Below are 17,724 nucleotides of genomic sequence, written 5' to 3'. Positions count from 1 at the left end.
GTTGGGTAAAAAAGATTAATTACTAAGGTTAAAAAAAAAAGTTTTGTTTTTTTTTTGGTGATACTGGGTTTGAACTCAGGGTCTGCACCTTGAGCCACTTCACCAGCCCTTTTTTGGTGAAGGTTTTTTTTTTTTTTTGAGATAGGGTCTCTCAAAACTATTTACCCAGACAGGCTTCAAACTACAATCCTCCTGATCTCTGCCTCCTGACCTAGGATTACAGGCATGAGCCACTAGTGCCAAGGCTAAAAATTCTTTTCTAAATGGCTAATAAATCAAGCTGGATGTGGCAGTACATTCATGGCTATAATTCCAGCACTTGGAAGACTGAAAACATAGGACTGTGAGTTGAAGGCAAACCTGGGCTACACAGCCAGACCTTGTCTTTAAAAACAAAACAACCATCCCTTTGTCCCACCCCTTTTAAAAGAGACTGTCATTTAACAGTTAATTTATCCTTGGGCAAGTTACTTAGTCATCCTTAGGCTCCTACTTCTCATCTGTAAAACAGAAAATAAAACCCTTGTCTTTAAAAAACTACAAAGCAAAAATATCTAGCAGAGCTCAATTATTAAATGTCATTATATATACATTGTTATATAAATGGGTCTATTTCTGGATTAAATTGTTTCAGTCAAGTTTTTCTTTTTTTTTTTTTTGGTGGGATTGGGGTTTGAACTCAGGGCTTTATGCTTGCAGAGCAGGCACTCCACCACTTGAGTGACACCTCTAGTCCAATCTGCTCTGGTTATTCTGGAGACAGGATCTCTTGAAGTAATTGCCTGGGCTGGCCTCCAACCACATCCCTCTTAATCTCTGCCTCCCAAGTAGCCACAGTATTGCTTTGTATTTTGCTAACCAGGAGGATTAGTCTTGCTTCATAAATCTGTATTCAACTTTTTGTTTTCATCTATTGTTCTAGATGTATCCTGAAGTTCCCAAAATAGCCATTTTTAATTTTTAATTGCCATTTAGTCAAACCAATAAATTCAGAATTCACTGCAAATATACCCTACCTTTCAAAACCACAGAATTACATCTTTTCTTCCCTTTACAATTGTAATACTTCAGGATTAACAAAACAAATTAGTATTCACCCTATTGACAGTAATTGATAGAGGCACTGACTTATATACTTTGCTTTCCTATCTCCTCCAATTTAAACAGTTAAAAGAATATTTAGCTTTAAAAGAATGATTAATGATTTACCTCTACTGGTGTTGTTTCAGGAATCTCTCTGAGAATTACAATACAACGCTTATGACTTGGTCTCACCTTCTCCCCCTTCTCGTCAACTTGTACCATGGGAGAAGCTGAAATTTAAAAAAAAAAAAAAAAAACAGAACTCTCATGTAAAAGTGACAAGAGACAATATTAATAATGCCATTTAAAAGCTATTCATTTCAATTTTCAACTGAATAAATTAGCAAAGATTACTGTTAGGATTTAAAAAAAAAAAACCCTGAGTTTTATGCAAGGAATATTATCAAATGTTGCCCATTTAACAAATATTCTGAGTATCTACTTTGTGACTCAGCACTGTGACAAGGTAGAAGAGAGTCTTCGGAGAGCATAAAACACATGATTATACTTGAATAATGCATTTACTTTTTCTTTTTTGGGTGGTATAAGAGATTGATCCCAGCGCCTTACCCATTATGTTTACTACTACTACAAAGAGCCAAGCCATCATTTAGATGATGATTTTGAGGATAGTACCACACAGCCAAAACATTTGCTTCTAGTTCCTTCAGAGAGGTAATATACCACATTTCTCTGAACACATTAAGAAGGGGACTGGGGATGTACCTCAGTGGTTGAGTGTTTGCCTAGCAATCATGAGGCCCTGAGTTAGATTCCCAATACCAAAAAGAAAGAGGAAAAAAAAAAAAAGCAAGAATAATAATAAAAAAAGAAAAAGCTGGGCACCAGTGGCTCACACCTGTAATTCTAGCTACTCAGGAGGCAGAGATCAGGAGGATCACAGTTCAAAGCCAGCCCTGGCAAATAGTTCATAAGAACCTATCTCAAAAAAAACCATCACAAAAAAGGGCTGATGCAGTGTCTCAAGATGTAGCCCCTGAGTTCAAGCCCCAGTTCTGCCGAAAACAATAAAAAAAAAGAAGACATTAAGGGTGACGGTTTGCTAATTTCCTATGTAGACAAGACTGGGACATATTTAAAAAATGATATTGATGAGAGCCCATTAGAAACTCCATTTCTACATAAGTCCATTATTACACTTACTATATTTAACCTTTAAACATTTTGAACATATTTCATATACAAGTGAAAACTGTCTTTAGTCAAATAATTAATAAAATCCACTTAAGCGAGTCTACCAAGAAATGTTAACACAGAACACAAATACCACTAAAAATTCTTAGAGCCTAAATCAAGAGAATCAAAATTTTAGTGTGACATAGTGGAACATGCCTGTAATCCCAGTATTTAGGAATCTGAGGAAGACAATTTTGAGTTCAGGCAGTCTAGAATACATTGTGAGGCCAGCCTCAACTAAGTAGTAAGAATCTTGTCTTGAAGGGGTGGGGTGCGAGGGATTGCTGGTAACAAAGTTTAAATGGTAAAGCACTTGCCTAACAAGTGTGAAACCCTGGAGTTTAATCCCCAGTACCAAAAAAAGAATGAAACAAATTCTTGCAGAGCTTGATGGCATATGGGTATAAATTCCAGCACTTTGGAGACTAAGGCAGAAGGATCTTGAGTTTGAGGCCAACATGGGAGATAGTGAGATCCAGGCAAATGAGGGAGGGGAGGGGAGGGGAGAGGAGAGAAGGGGACAGGAGGGCAGGGAAGGAAGGGAAATTCTTTACCAAACTCTAGAGTGTTTGTCAAACTACAAGTCATAACTCTTAGGTCATGAAATCAAATTTAGAGTAAAAGAAAAGAGTTCATTGCAAACATGTAGCATTAATGTGAGAAACATTTCAATTGTGTGTAGTTATGTGGTAGATGTACTAGACTGTGATGTAAATGTCCTTACTTAGGTTCAAAAGCTTGAAATAGTATGGGTGTTGTGGTACATGCCTATAATCCCAGTACTTGGCAGGTTGAGATGGGAGAATCAAGAGTTGGAGGCCAGCCTAGGCTTCACAGAGACTGTCTCAAAACAAACAAAAAAGCCCTCAAGTTGGAAATCTATTTCTTTTAAGGGATGCAAGGGTGATATTTTTTCCAATATCCCATAAAAGATTTAATTGCTTATACTTGATATGTGAACATCAAGATGAACCAAAGCACAGAATTGATACAGAAACTACATGTGTACACACACACACCCCAGTCAGGAAACTAAATTAGTGGAATAAAATAGAAAAAGGTCAATTGAAACAATTCCCTGCATGATCAGAAGTCAAAAGAATATTTACTTTTTAAATTTCAAAATAAGTTAACAAGTATTATTTACATACATCTCAACACTTCAAGAATAAGATCAGGATCTGTGGTCAACTTTTTTATTTCTTCCATGTTGGCAACTGTCCAAATTGGAACAAACTGATCACTATCCATTTGCGACATCAAATATAGGTCTTTTGACAAATTTTCTCTGAAAGGGATAAACAGAAGCAACATAACAAGCAATTCTTACAAGGCAGCTAAGAAAGTGTACCTTATTCACTTTTAACACTATGCTATTAGAAATAATATGATAAACCATGGAAGACTCAGTTATAAAAGCTCAATTTAAAATATACCAACATAATATATATCAGTAACACTTTCACAAAGTTTCTGAATCCCTACACATATCTGGGACCAATAGTTTTAGATGAGAAATTTTTATATTATATTGATAAGTGGCTTAATATTAAAGTCCACACTATAGAGAATTACATCTTGTAAACATTTGGATCATCAATGTTAAAATATGCACATGGGCCCTTTCTGATCTCTGAGGGGACAGCAAGAAGATAGCAATCTGTGAACCTGACCACGTGACACACTAATCTTAGACGTAACCCAGAAATAAATGCCTGGGGTTTTTTTTTTTGTTTTTATTCAGAGAGAGAGAGAGAAAGAGAAAAGAGTATGACTATGAAGAAAATAGTAGTTTACTCATGAGTTGAATCATGGAAGATTTTTTAAATTTGTAAATGTTTGCATTTTTTTATAAGTATGTTTTACTTTTGTAACTTAAAAAAATATATATTCCCTTTTGGTGGACTGGGGTTTGAACTTAGGGCTTTGCACTTGCAAAAATGGGCTCTACCACTTGAGTGCACCTTCAGTCCATTTTTGCTTTGCTTATTTTGGAGATGGGCTCTCACAAACTATTTGCCTGTGCTGGCTTCAAACCATGATCCTCCTGATCTCAGCCTCCCAAGTACCTAGGATTGCAGGCATGAGCCACCAACTCCCGGCTAAAAATACATATTTAAAATTAAGATAAAAGATTCCTTATTAAAGTACCTTTTTAAAAAAGATATAAACACTTCTATGTTACAAGTAACTTTTTTTTTCCTGTACTGGGGCTTGAACTCAGGACCTACATCTTGAGACACTACTCCAGCCTTTTTTGAAATGGGTTGTGTTGAGATAGGGTCTCATAAAACTATTTGCTTGGGCTGGCTTTGAGCCACACTCCTCCTCATCTCTGCCTTCTGAGTAGCTAGGATTATAGGCGTGAGCCACCAGCGACTGACAAATGTAACATATTTTTAATAAACTAAGGTAAATCAAATGCTTGTCTTTTTTTTTTTTTTTTCCAAGACATGGTCTTAAAATGTAGTCCAGGCTAGTCTTGAATTCCTGATCCATCTGCATTAGCCTGCCTAGTGCTAGAATTACAGGCATATGCCTACCATGCCTGGGTCAAATTCTAGTCTTTTTATTCATATAAAATATTCTTCAAAGCAGGCTAGTGAAAAATAGCTAGAAATTTGTGTTTAAAATCTTCCAAAGAGGCTTGCTTAATGACCCTAATTCCACACTGTGCAACCATACACTCTAGATTCTTACTTTGCTTACACCGTACTATTTACTTTTTATTTCCATAGCAATTATCACCAAACATATTCCTTAGTTGCTTATTTATTATGTTTATTCTTTTGTGTCCCCTGGCCAGAATATGGGTTCCATAAAAGATAATCTTTGTTGTTCAATAATGTTTCAAAATCCTTGTGCCTGGCAAAGATTAAGCTCAAAGACCTTTACATTAAAATTTGGCAATGACATTCTTTAGGTTACAAATACCAACATGTTGTTGTTGTTTGTTAGGGGAGCAGTGATATAAGATACCAGTAAAGTTTAAATAAATTCACATTCCAACATAAAAGAACATATTAATGTCAGTCAAATTAATAAGATATTGCCTAATAACTTAGAAATCAGTCATCTGTAAACATGATCTTTGCACAAGTAAGAAGCTGTAGCTTTACCTACCCCTGACTTTCAGCAGGTCTATTTTTATAATCAGTGTGTCAAAACTGATTATAAATCTAAAGAAGATACACAATGTCAGAAATAAATCAAATTAGTAGATATAACATCTAACAAGTGCCTAGTCAAAAGTAATACCCAGCAATTTTACTGGGATACAAATGACACTTGCGTGGCTGGTGTTAACTATATCATAGTCAAAAGTAAAATGTAGTACATCATGACCAACAGCTCCCACTACAAAAACTAAAAAGGAGCCCGGTGCAGGTGGCTCACGCATGTAATCCTAGCTACTCAGGAGGCAGAGATCAGGAGGGTTGTGATTCAAAGCTGGCCCAAGCAAATAGTTCATGAGACCCTATTTCAAAAAACCCATCACAAAAAAGGGTTGGTGGAGTGGTTCAAGGTGTAGGCTCAGAGTTCAAGCCCCAGTACTCTCCCCCCCACCCCCACAAAAAGGTATACTAAGGAATGATACCAAAATACATCACTAAAAGGAAATGGTAACTACCATTCTTCTACTCAATTCTATAGGTATTTTACATCTAACCAAAAAAAAAAAAAAAAAAAAAAAAAGGAACAATATTAAAAAATGATTTTGTACCGTGAGAAACAGAATTCTAATTGTTTCCTCAGACATTCTTTTAGGTCTTCTGCAGAAATTGCTGAACTGCTTTCTCCTAATGGCAGAAAAAAAAAAAAGAGAGAGAGGGGAAAAGTTAACATCAAATTATCATAGGTAATGAAACTTACATATTGTTGTACTTAAGTCACAAAGTACCCATAAATTAAAATTTACCACCAAACTGCATGTTCACATTTTTTTAAACTTAGATAGCTCAATGTCTAATTTCTTTCAACCCATCCTTTTCAGATAGATTTCCTATTAATTTAAGAATTATCTTACTGGGTTGAGGACAGAGTTCAGTATAGTGTTTTGCCTATGAGGCAATGGGTTTAATCACCAAAACTATTTTTTAATCAAGAAATTTACAGAGGACCATAATCTTAAAAAAAGCACTTACTATGTTGAAAACACTGCCCTAAACACTTAAAGCAGTAGCTATGTCTTTGGTGGAAACTCAAAGAACAAAAACAACAGCAATCTAAATTTGAAGATAGGAATTAGCTAAACCAAGTGAGACATATTTATATAATTACTGGTAATAAATCTGATGTTAACCACACTATTTCAACTCTCCATTCCTTGATTTTTGTTTTTTTTTTTTTTCCTGTTGTGGACCCACGCTGGCTCAATACTTAATTTTAGATTACTGTATCTTCCTAGGCATGTTTACAGTATTCAAATATTCAGTGAATCACCTCAACTTTCTAATAGCCTTCTATGATTTCTATTGCTTAAATCCAGAAACGTGAACTTTTCTTTAGGAAACAAACATGCCAAACCATCACTTTTTAGAATCTTACATAAATATTACACACTGTTAGCACATCTTCTTAAGAGCCATTAATGATAACAGAAACTAAATTTTCTTTAAATACAAAGACAATAGGATGTATGAGGTTGAGTAAATTTTATCTATCATTTTACTACTAAATTGTCCCACAAGAATGAAAGTGACATTAGATACTAACTTTATTAATAATGTTAACCTTTCGTACTATTTCTATGTATATGCGATGCTGCTAATGCAAAACCTCATCCACCTAAATGCTAACTAAATGCATTATTTCACCTAACCTTCAAATATCATTTATAGCAAATTCATTAAAACATCAACTGATTAACACATCCTTTTAAAACAAGTCTATTTTCAAGTAGTAAGTAGTTATATATAACTACAGCTTGGAAGAACTTATCATCCTAGGTTATCATGAGAATACTAACTCCTCCCTGCTTCAGAAACTACCTTACAAGCCAACAGACATAGAAATGTAGTCTAAACATTTATAAGGCAATTGAGAACAAACATTTCACCATGTTTGGGAGTCACGGAACTGCTTAAAAGCAGAAACAGCAATACCTACTCCATATTTCAAAAAGACCCTTTAGATCTTAAAAAAACTAGATCAGGTAGTCAAAAAAACTATGGTTCTTTTTAGTTTCTTTTAAATTTTATCCATTTAAAATCAAGTAACCACTAATCCATGCTGGTTGTATGAATGTGGAAAAATATTTCAGAAGGTAAATATAGTGGAACTCATAAGTTTTTTTTTTGTTACTGTTTTGGTTTTGGGTTTTTTGGTGACACTGGGGTTTGAACTCAGGGCTTCACACTAGTAAAGCAGGCACTCTACTGCTTGAGTCATAACTCTAGTCCATTTGGCTCTGGCTATTTTGGAGATGGGGGGGTCTCACAAACTAGAACTATTTGCCCAGGCTAGCCCTGAGCTACGATCCTCCCAATCTCAGCCTCAAGTAGTTAGGATTATAGGAGTCATGGGCACCCACTTTGTTTTCTTTTGAAGAGTGTGTGCTATGTAGTCCTGGCTGGCCTGGAACTCAAGATCTTAGAGCCTCTACCACCAGAATACTGGGATTATAGAGGTGTGTCACCACACCCAGCTTGGAACTCATGTGGGGTTTTTTTGGTGTGGTACTGAGGATCAAACTCAGGACATTAAGCCACATCCCAAATCCTAATAGGTTTGTTTTTTTTTTCCCCTTAAAATTAATCTCTACAATTGAACATTTTTATTTTTAAATCTTTTCCTCATTTTTATTATTGTTGTTGTACAAAACTTTTATTTTTAAATATATTCCACAATAACCAAAGTGACAGGAAAACTGGTAGAACTTACAATGATTCCAACTAATACACTTAATAGGACCTCATAAAATACAGGTTGTTTTTAAATTATAAATTTTATTTCTGGATATTAGGAAAAGTACTTTTTTAATAATAACCTAACAGTTCATTTAACATAAGCTTCTTTTCAAAGAAGAGGAAATAGATCAATGCCATATGTTTTGTAAGAATGATAAGGGGAGACCATAGGGTAGTGAATTCTCAATTCATCAATAAAGCTACAAAGATTACCAGAAACTTCATATATTTGGTAATTCAGATCTTCAGGTCCTAAAATCATTCCATCAGTTGATTCTTCAATGACTGCAGTATGTCTTGTGGTTTCACAAGATGGAGGATACATTGCTTCATATTCCTTACACATATCTTCTGAAAGCTCTGTATTACCTGTATTAAAGAAGAGGCAGTCAAAGTAAACAGGAACTCTTTAAATCCTATTTTCAGGAACTCTGGGCACTATGCCTTCAATAACAAGATTTTAAGTAATCATACCAGTTGGAGCAATGCCCACCTGGTTAAATAAGAGTTATTTCCCCACGGGAGGTAAGTTTTAAACATCATGGATAAGCTAAAATGATGAATAATAACTAAAACTTACATAGCATTATCTATGTATCAGAGTGCTCCACATATTTTATTCCCTTAATTTTCAGAAAATCCTATGCTATAAGCAATTACTAGGATTTCTGTTTGGCAAATGGAGTAAACAAGCATGGAAGTCATTAACCCAAGGTCAAACAGTGAGCAAACAGAGCAATAATGGTAAATCAAAACTAATGTATAAATACCAAATTATGTTAGATGCTGGACCCAAAGACACAGATACTACTTGAAATTTATGTCAATTCATTCTCATTGGGCATAAAGACCAATACATACCAATTATACATTAAACATTTATAAATTTTATCAAATGTTGGTTTGGATCTGGAATATCCCTCCAGAAGCTGAAATGATGAAGACTTGGTCCCCAGTGCAGCAATGTTCCGAAGTGGGATTTTGGGGGAAGTGAATGAGTAAGTACTTCACCAATGTATAAATCCACTGATGGGTTCATAAATCAATGGGCTATTTGGAAATGATGGTAACTTAGGAAGTGGAACAGAGTTGAAGAGTGAGCCCCTGAGTACTATATTTTGTCCTTCTCTTTCTCCTTCCTGTTTACCATAAGGTGAACATATCTGCTATACCACAAGCCCCCCACTATTATGTTTTGCCTAACCAAATGGCAATGGGGCCAAGTCACAATCAACTGAAATATCTACAACCATGAATCAAATCTTTCCTCCTTAAAAAGTGGATTTTCTTAGGTATTTTCTCACAGTGACAGAAAACTGACTAAGATATCAAATAATCAAAGGATGTACCCAAAGTTCTATAAACTGGTTTGGTCACACATTTAACTCAAATGTAATTTTCCAATGAAATATTTAGGACTTACCCTCAGGATGAGACCCTGACGCTGCCGTTTCATGCCAAGAGCTTTCAGTTCCATGAGTTAAAGAAGGGGCATCAGGATTTCCAGAAGGAATTTCTTGCCATACTTTGGCATTAGGATTTAAACCAGTCCCTTTAGATGTTACCTGCTAAATAATCAAAGGTAAAAAGTGGATTAAAATTACAAATGTAAACTACAGGGCTTGCTTTTAGGTTTTTCTTTTTTTTTGGGGGGGGACGGGTGGTACTAGGGCTTGAACTCAGTATCTCACACTTGCTAATGATCTACTATTTGAGCCATTCCACCAGTCTCTAAGTTACAAATTTAGATCCAGGACTTTTCTGTTAAATGTGAAATAATGTGCTTGCTTTAGCAACACATATATTAAATATGAAATAATTTAGTAACGAGTGTCATGCAAATATTAGCTTTAAAAAAGGAAAAAAAAAAAAAAAAAAAAAAGGGCAAGGTCTCACTATGTAGCCCAGGGTAGCCTCGTACTTGCAATCCTGCTACCTCCAGCTCCTGAGTCCCAGGACTACAGGTGTGTACCACCATACACAGCCTAAATTACAATTTCTGGTCAACTTGGAAATACAAAGCTTTAAAAGTAATGGACGGGTGTTGGGGGCGGGGGTAGGTGGCCCAAACAACGTATGCACATAGGCATAAATGAATAAAAATAAATATTAAAAAAATAATAAACTTGAAATGTCTAGATCAAATCTGACTACCTATACAATAAAAATGTGTTATCTCTATAAAATACTATTTATATCCTCTCCTACTTGAATATGATGAATTTTATCCAAACTCATGTATCTGAAACATTGTGTATCTAAAGCAATTTTTTCAGTTATCTATAGAAATTTCCCAGAATATAACATTTTTACTGCCATCTAAGTTGTGCTACAGACCCCTATCTAAGGCTTAAATGATTCAACCACTGGAAATTTTATCCCCAGTCAAAAATAGTGATCTTGCAAGCATTTTTGTGTTCTTTTGAACCCAGGGTTTTATATATGCTAGGCAAGCACTCTACCACTTAACTAAACTCCCAACTGGAGGTTTTTTTTTTCTTTTTGTGGGAGTGGGGTCTGAACTTAGGGCTTTGTATTTGCTATGCAGGTACTTTACTGCTTGAGCCACACCTCTAGCCCATGAGCTTCTTTTTTTTTGGCAGTAGTAGGGATTTGAACTCAGGGCCTTATACTTGCTAGACAGGTTCTTTAACACTTGAGCCACACACCAGTCCTTTTTTTGTGAAGGGTTTTTTCATGGTTGGATCTTGCCCAGGGCTGGCTTTGAACCTGGGTTGTCCTGATCTCTCCTCCTGAGTACCTAGGATTACAGGTGTGAGGTACTAGCGCTCGGCCTCCCTGAAGCACATTTAATAGAAGAAAATCTATGAGTTTATATACTTAATCCATCCTTTTCTCAATTCTGAGAATTCCAGATATATCCCTACCAAGAAAGGACATGAATACAAAACTCTCATAAGATATCAAACTTCTGAATTTAATAAATACAATGGAAGTATAATATTCATTTAATGAATAAGAGCTCTATGTGAAAAATATAAAATAAAAGAAACGTATGTTTACAAAAAATACCCCTAACTCATAGGATTGCTATGCAGAGTAGACTGGAGTTTTAGTAATGCAAAATAGTTATTTTGAGGTAGTTTAATAAATACTACTTAAACAAAAAATAATTGAGATTTAGAATTATACCTGAATTCAAAACAGTTCAAATATGAACCTGTGATCATGTATAAGCCTGGGAAATCTTAATTCATCTGAACCTCAATTGTAAATTGAGGTAAGGAATCCTTATTTTAAAAATTAATTCTCAGGAGGCAGAGATCAGGAGGATCACCGTTCAAAGTCAGCTCAGACAAACAGTTCACAAGACCCTATCTCAAAAATACCCAACACAAAAAAAGGGCTGGAAGAGTAGGTAGAATACCTGCTGAGCAAGTCCATCACCACCCCCACAAAAAAGTATACTACATACATAAACACTAAGGCATTCCATCAAAATAACTCCATGCTGCCAGGCTCTGGCGGCTCACTCCTATAATCCTAAACTCAGGAAGCAGAGATGAGGAGGATCGGTTCCAAGCCAGCCCCGGGAAATAGTTCATGAAACCCTACTTCAAAAAAACACTCTTCACAAAAAGTGGCTGGTGGAGTGGCTCAAGGTGTAAACCAAGTTCAAACTCCAGTACTGCATATTAAAACAAAACAAAACAAACCTCCAAGCCAAAGTTAAATATAAATTATATCATAGAAAATTAGCTTTAAAAAATCATAAGAAAGTAACAGAATAACATTAAAAACAACAACAAAAACAAATGAGAGTAGGGCTAGACGCTGGTGGCTTACACCTGTAATCCTAGCTACTCAGGACGCAGAGATCAGGAGGATCGTAGTTTGAAGTCAACTAAGTTAAATAGTTCGTGAGACCCTATCTCGAAAAACCCTTCACAAAAATAGGGCTGGTGGAGTGGCTCAAGGTGAAGGCCCCGAGTTCAAGCCCCAGTATCACAAAAAGAAAAAAAAAGGCTAGGAAAATAAAAATCAAGAATGTCGTACTTATATATGCACACAAATGGGAAAATAAAATATCACTTTATACTTATTACATCCGGAAAGCACTTAAAATAATTCCCAGACTGGCAAAAATTTGGCAAACATCCTTTACTAGACTATATAAAATGGTGGAACTCATATTCCCTCTTATTAGCATTATTCATAAAATCCAAGAAATGGAAATAAACCAAGTCAAACAGATGAGGAACAAAGAAAATTATCAAGTTAATATTTGATCACCATAAAAATTTATCTAGACATCACATTTTCTAAAATCTGGAGGCATATTAGTATATTACAAAGAAAAAAATGCTATTAAACTATTACATATATTGAGGGGGGGAGCGGGAGGGGGTGGAGTGGGTGGTAAGGGAGGGGGTGGGGGCAGGGGGGAGAAATGAACCAAGCCTTTTATGCACATATGAATAATAAAAGAAAAATGAAAAAAAAAAAACTATTACATAAAAATTGAAATATTGGATATATCCCAATTTCCAGAGAAGTTAGAATGTACAAAACTGTGCTTTACAGTTGATGAAAGTATCAACCTGGAAAAAATGCTTTCACATAATGGAATGGAAAACTCCACAGACACCAAAAAGCAAATACATTAGTTCTGCAGACTAGTCATGGTACCCAATGCTTTATATACTATGTTAAAACAAAATTCTAGTTATCTCCCTTTTACAGATTACCCGACTGTGAGAGGCACAGAGAAATAATACATCCAGTTAAGGACAAAGAGGAGGCTGGAGGTATAGTTCCCTGGAAGAGAAAGTGCTTAGCATGCCTGAGGCCATGGGGTTTGTTTCCCAATACTGAAGTCAGATTCAAATACAGGCAGCCTGACTCCATTAACCACACAATCTGGGTTCGCAGCACAGCTCAAGTGGTAAAGCAACTGCCTAGTCAGCAAAATGTCCCAACTTCAAACTCTGTACCACCAGAAAAACAAAACAAAAATGACCTACACAACTATTACAATCCACAGATTATTATAATTGCAAAACAGTACGTAAGTATATAGATATGGGCTGGAAGGAAACATGATCTGCTACAATAACCAAACTAGATTTTTTCCTAGTAAATCATTAACATTAAAATGTCGCTTGAGGAGCTGATAAGAGTGGCTCAAGTGGTAAAGCAAGCAAATCCCAGTACAAATCAAAAATAAAATGTTGCTTGAAATTTGAGTCAAAAAAAAGAATGAATCTAGAGGCTGGACATATAGCTCAGTGGGCAGCGTGCTTGCCTTGCATGCAGGAGGCCCTATGTTCAATCCCCCAGCACTGGGAAAGAAAACAAAAACAAACCTTAAAAGTTTGTATCTACTGAAATTTTCAAACCAGAGTATGAATGTTACAGTGTTTAATACATTGAAATCAAAGATTGTTTTTTGTACCTTTTCTGCTTGTATACAAACACAGTTGTATACCAGTCAATATTTACTTAAATTTGCATCAATGTTAATCATTTTCTTTGATCACCTTTCTTGCATTTCAGACTTTGTACTGGGAATGAACCCAGAGCTGCCCACTTGAGCCACACCCCCTAACATTTTTGTTTTGATTTTTTTGAGGTAGGGTCTTGCTAACTTTGGCTGAGCTGGCCTATGGAGTTCCTACTTTCTCTGCCTCCCAAGTAGCTGGAATTACAGCAGTAAGTCACCAAGCTCCTGTGGTGCCCTTGGCTTTACAGTCTGCTCTGGAAAGAACTAATTCAGTCATAGGAGACCTTGACCCACTCCTTCAAGACAGCATTAATTCGGTCATCAGAGTGTAACTTCCATGGCCTAATCAATTACCTTCTATCAGGCCCCACTTCTTAAACAGTCTACCATTTCAAAAATCCCACACTGGGGACAGACATCATGCTTCTAGAACATGAACTTTTAGGGGACAAACCATATACAAACTATACCAAAACATTCAATTTGTAGTATTTCTTTAAAGAATACCAATGTACTGTTTGTTTTTTGCAGTACTATGGTCTGAACTCAGAGCCCTGAACTTAAAAACTTTCTACTATTTGAATCATGCCTCCAGCTTTTTGGGGGGTTTTTTTCGCTTTATTTTTTAGATAGATCGCTTGCTTTCTGCCAGGAGCTAGCCTCTGGCCTAGGTCCTCCCTACCTTTACCTCCCTCATAGGTAGGATCACAAACATGAACCACCACACCCAGCTTGTTGAGATAGGGTCTCATTCCAATATATTGTCTTAAAGCTAAGTTAAAGAGTAACCCCAACAATTAAGAAGCAACTATAATATAACATTAAAAAAAAAAAAAACTTCACTCTATCTCACTACACCTCCTGTCCATTTTGCTCTGGTTATTTTGGAGATGCAGTCTCATGGCTATTTGCCCAGGCTGACCTCCAACCACAATCCTCCCAATTTCGGCCTCCCAGGTAACTAGAATTACAGGCTTGAGCTACCAGCACCAGGGGCAGCTTCCTCATCTTTGAAAGTATAATGCCTATTTTATCACAACTCCTTACGGATAGCGCTAGGAGCATGGCTCAACTGGTAGAGCATTTGCCTGACAAGCACAAGGCCACCAATTCAAACCTCAATACCACCAATAAATAAATAAATATTCAAAAAGAAGGAGGAGCTGCAGGTTGTGGTAAAGCTCCTACTTATAAAAGACTGAATACATTCTGGATAAATTAAACAGAAAGGTAATTTATTAAAGAATAGTATCATTACCTCTATGTCACTAAAAGGGCTAAAAAAAACAAATGCAAAGATAGCAACACCCAAAATCATGTTGCAGAAGTGGCCTGATAAGGAAACCACTATCTTTGTCACCACTAAGCACTTAAAGCAAAGTTTTAAATCCACTGTAACTTTTACTACTAGTAGCACCCCCATAGTAGCCATCAGGAACTCAATCTGCCAACTATTACCTCCATTTAATGCTGACCATCTCTTGGGGTTGGAGGCATGACTCAAGTGCCAAGAGTGCTTGCCGTTCCTGCTCCAGGCCCTAGGATATAGCCCTAGTACCAAGGGGGGGGAAAACTGACCATCTCTATGCTGTACTCCTGACTACAAATGGAAGTTATGTAAGACCCTTAATGTCCTTAACCTGTGCACTTTTTCAAAGAGATGGTGTGTCTCACCAGTGGCTCTTAGGTCACATGGCCGGTTCACATGTAAATACAAAAGAACCCAGGAATTTGATTTTTGACTAGTACATACACTGGAGAAGCTAACTCATAATTTGGGCATATCTGCAAATGTACACAACTAATTAAAAATTTGGTCTCAGCTCTCTGAAGGCTGAGACAAGAAAATCAAGTTTGAGGCCAGCTGGGATACATAGCAAGACACTGTCTTGAAAACAAAACAAAAAACAAGGCCCTGAGTTCAAAGCCAGTGCCACCAAAAAAGGAAAAAGAAAAATTAAAAATATTTAACATACAAAATACATGGTCATATAATTTATAAAAATTCAAATACCGCAGTATTTACTTTTTGCTGATAGAATATTATTTCAGTAAATAATCAAAATAATTAAACAAAAACATGCCTTCCAGCAGTATGCTACCCAAAAAATTTTATGTTTTTTGCTAATGGTGCTAAGGATAATGGAAGTGTAAGGTCTATGGCATATAGACAAGCAGTACCCCAGGGCTTATTTTTCAAGGCATGGTTAAAAGGATACATCTAAAAGTCATTCATGTACACAAGACAACATGTACAAGGCTGTGTATTTCAGCAATGATCCTATAAAGGTCCATCTAAAAGTGAATGGTTAAACAATAAAGTAACATATCTCTAATATGAAATGCTATAAAAGTTTTTGAAGCTATTCTTGTTTTGGTACTGGGAACTGAGCCCAGGGTTTTCCTCCCTCAAGTGCTCTACACTTGAGCCACACCCCCCAACTTTTGGTTTGTTTTTGAAAGTGGAGGAGGGGTGCTGACCTTGAACTAGCATCCTCCTGCCTCCTGAATAGATAGGATTACAGAAGTGTACCACCACACCTGGCCTGGCTATATAATAGTAATTTTTAGGGGGGGAAAAAAAAGGCCTATCTGGTAGCCTCCCCCCCAATTAGTCCAGTTTCGATTTCCACAATTTCAACTACCTATGGTCAACAACATTCTGAAAATATGAAATGGAAAAGTCAGAAATAAACAACTCAAACAGTTTAAATTTTACAGTCCTGAGTATTGTGATGAAATCCCAAGCCACTCAGTGTATGAATCAACACCATAAATGCAACTGCTTAGTTACTTAACAGCTGGCTCAATTAACTGATCAACTATCATCAGCTCAACCATCACAGTATTACACTGCTGGTGTTCAAATACCCTTATTATTCATAATAACTTAAAAGTGCAAGAATGGAGATGCTGGCAATTCAGGAATGCTAAACAGAGCTGCTAAGTTTTTTTAAGTGAGAAAAGTTCCTTTTAGCAAAGAAAAGTCATGTGTCGAGGTTGCTAAGATATTTTGAGGCCACATTCACCAAACTTTTATTATAGTATACAACATGTTTTATTATCATTCATTTACTGTGCTTCATTTATAAATTAGACTTTGGGCTGGTAGAGCGGATCAAGTGGTAGAATACTTTTTCCCTGAGGCTGGCCTTGGACCAAGTGTAAGGGTCCAAGTTCAAATGCCAGTACCACCAAAAAAAAAAAAAAACCCCCAAAAACCAAAAAAACCACTTCACCTTAGCTATGTGAACATAAGAGGGAAAAAACATGTTAAATAAAAAATCTGCACTTTCAGGCATTTACTAGGGATTTGAGAATGTATCCCCAGTGGATAAGAGAACTACTGTAATATGTAAAGTATTCAAAAGCATAAGGTTCAGTGATTAAAAACCAAGTCATGGCCTGGTGCTTATCACAGGCTGTGTTCTTACACTGACTGTATAGAAAGAGGAGGCAAAGTAAACCTCCCCCATATATACCTCAGCCCAGGCCCTGTGCCTGGTCTGTACTGTAAATGGGGAGACATGGGTGGGGGGATGGGGGGGGGAATCAAGTCACAAATCACTAAGTGCTTTATCATTTGTTACCAAACACATAAAATCACTGCCTGGATAAATAAATAACCATATTAAAAGCAGAAAAGAGGCTGGGCATGATGGCGCACACACCCGTAATCCCAACTACTGGGGAGGCAGAGTCAGGAGGTTTGCAGGCCCACCAGGGCAAAAGTCGGTATCTGAAAAACTAAAAGCAAAAGGACTGGGGGCACGGCTCAAGTGGTAGAACACTTACCTAACAAGCACAAGGCCCTGAATTCAACTCCCAATACTACCACAAAAAAAAAAAAAAAAAAGAACTGGAAGGCTACGAAGGCAATCTATTGATAATAGAATTATGATTTAATAGGCTATTTGCCAAATGGGAACAATGTACAAAGGAAAAACAGTATATCACAATTATCTACTAAACTACCCAGACTTAATGCTTTTTCTGTTTATTGAGACATTGTGTTGCTCCTTAGCCCAGGCTAGCCTGGAACTGGTGATCCTCCTGTTTATCCTCACAAGT

At 36.5% G+C, this 17,724-nt stretch overlaps 1 protein-coding gene and 1 non-coding gene across 5 annotated transcripts in view; one reads left to right on the top strand and one right to left on the bottom strand.

The window, feature by feature from the left end:
• Positions 1–17,724, bottom strand: part of Larp4 (La ribonucleoprotein 4) — a 69,229-nt gene that overhangs the window by 36,344 nt on the left and 15,161 nt on the right. For 3 of the 4 annotated variants that reach the window (XM_074083356.1, XM_074083359.1, XM_074083358.1), the window contains exons 2-6: positions 9,613–9,757; positions 8,403–8,558; positions 6,005–6,080; positions 3,432–3,568; positions 1,210–1,313 (exon numbers count right to left, since the gene is read on the bottom strand). In XM_074083356.1, the coding sequence (XP_073939457.1) occupies positions 1,210–1,313; positions 3,432–3,568; positions 6,005–6,080; positions 8,403–8,558; positions 9,613–9,757 (618 nt within the window). The remainder of the gene's footprint in view (positions 1–1,209; positions 1,314–3,431; positions 3,569–6,004; positions 6,081–8,402; positions 8,559–9,612; positions 9,758–17,724) is intronic. The other variant, XM_074083357.1, reaches the window with a different exon arrangement.
• Positions 17,056–17,184, top strand: LOC141410612 (small nucleolar RNA SNORA51). The gene has a single exon (XR_012435448.1). It is a non-coding gene; the product is annotated as a small nucleolar RNA SNORA51 (small nucleolar RNA).

The sequence above is a fragment of the Castor canadensis genome, chromosome 8 (assembly GCF_047511655.1).
Source record: "Castor canadensis chromosome 8, mCasCan1.hap1v2, whole genome shotgun sequence".
Classification (NCBI taxonomy): domain Eukaryota; kingdom Metazoa; phylum Chordata; class Mammalia; order Rodentia; family Castoridae; genus Castor; species Castor canadensis.
The sequence above is the reverse complement of the archived record's forward strand: the minus strand, read 5'-3'. Positions and strand labels throughout refer to the sequence as shown.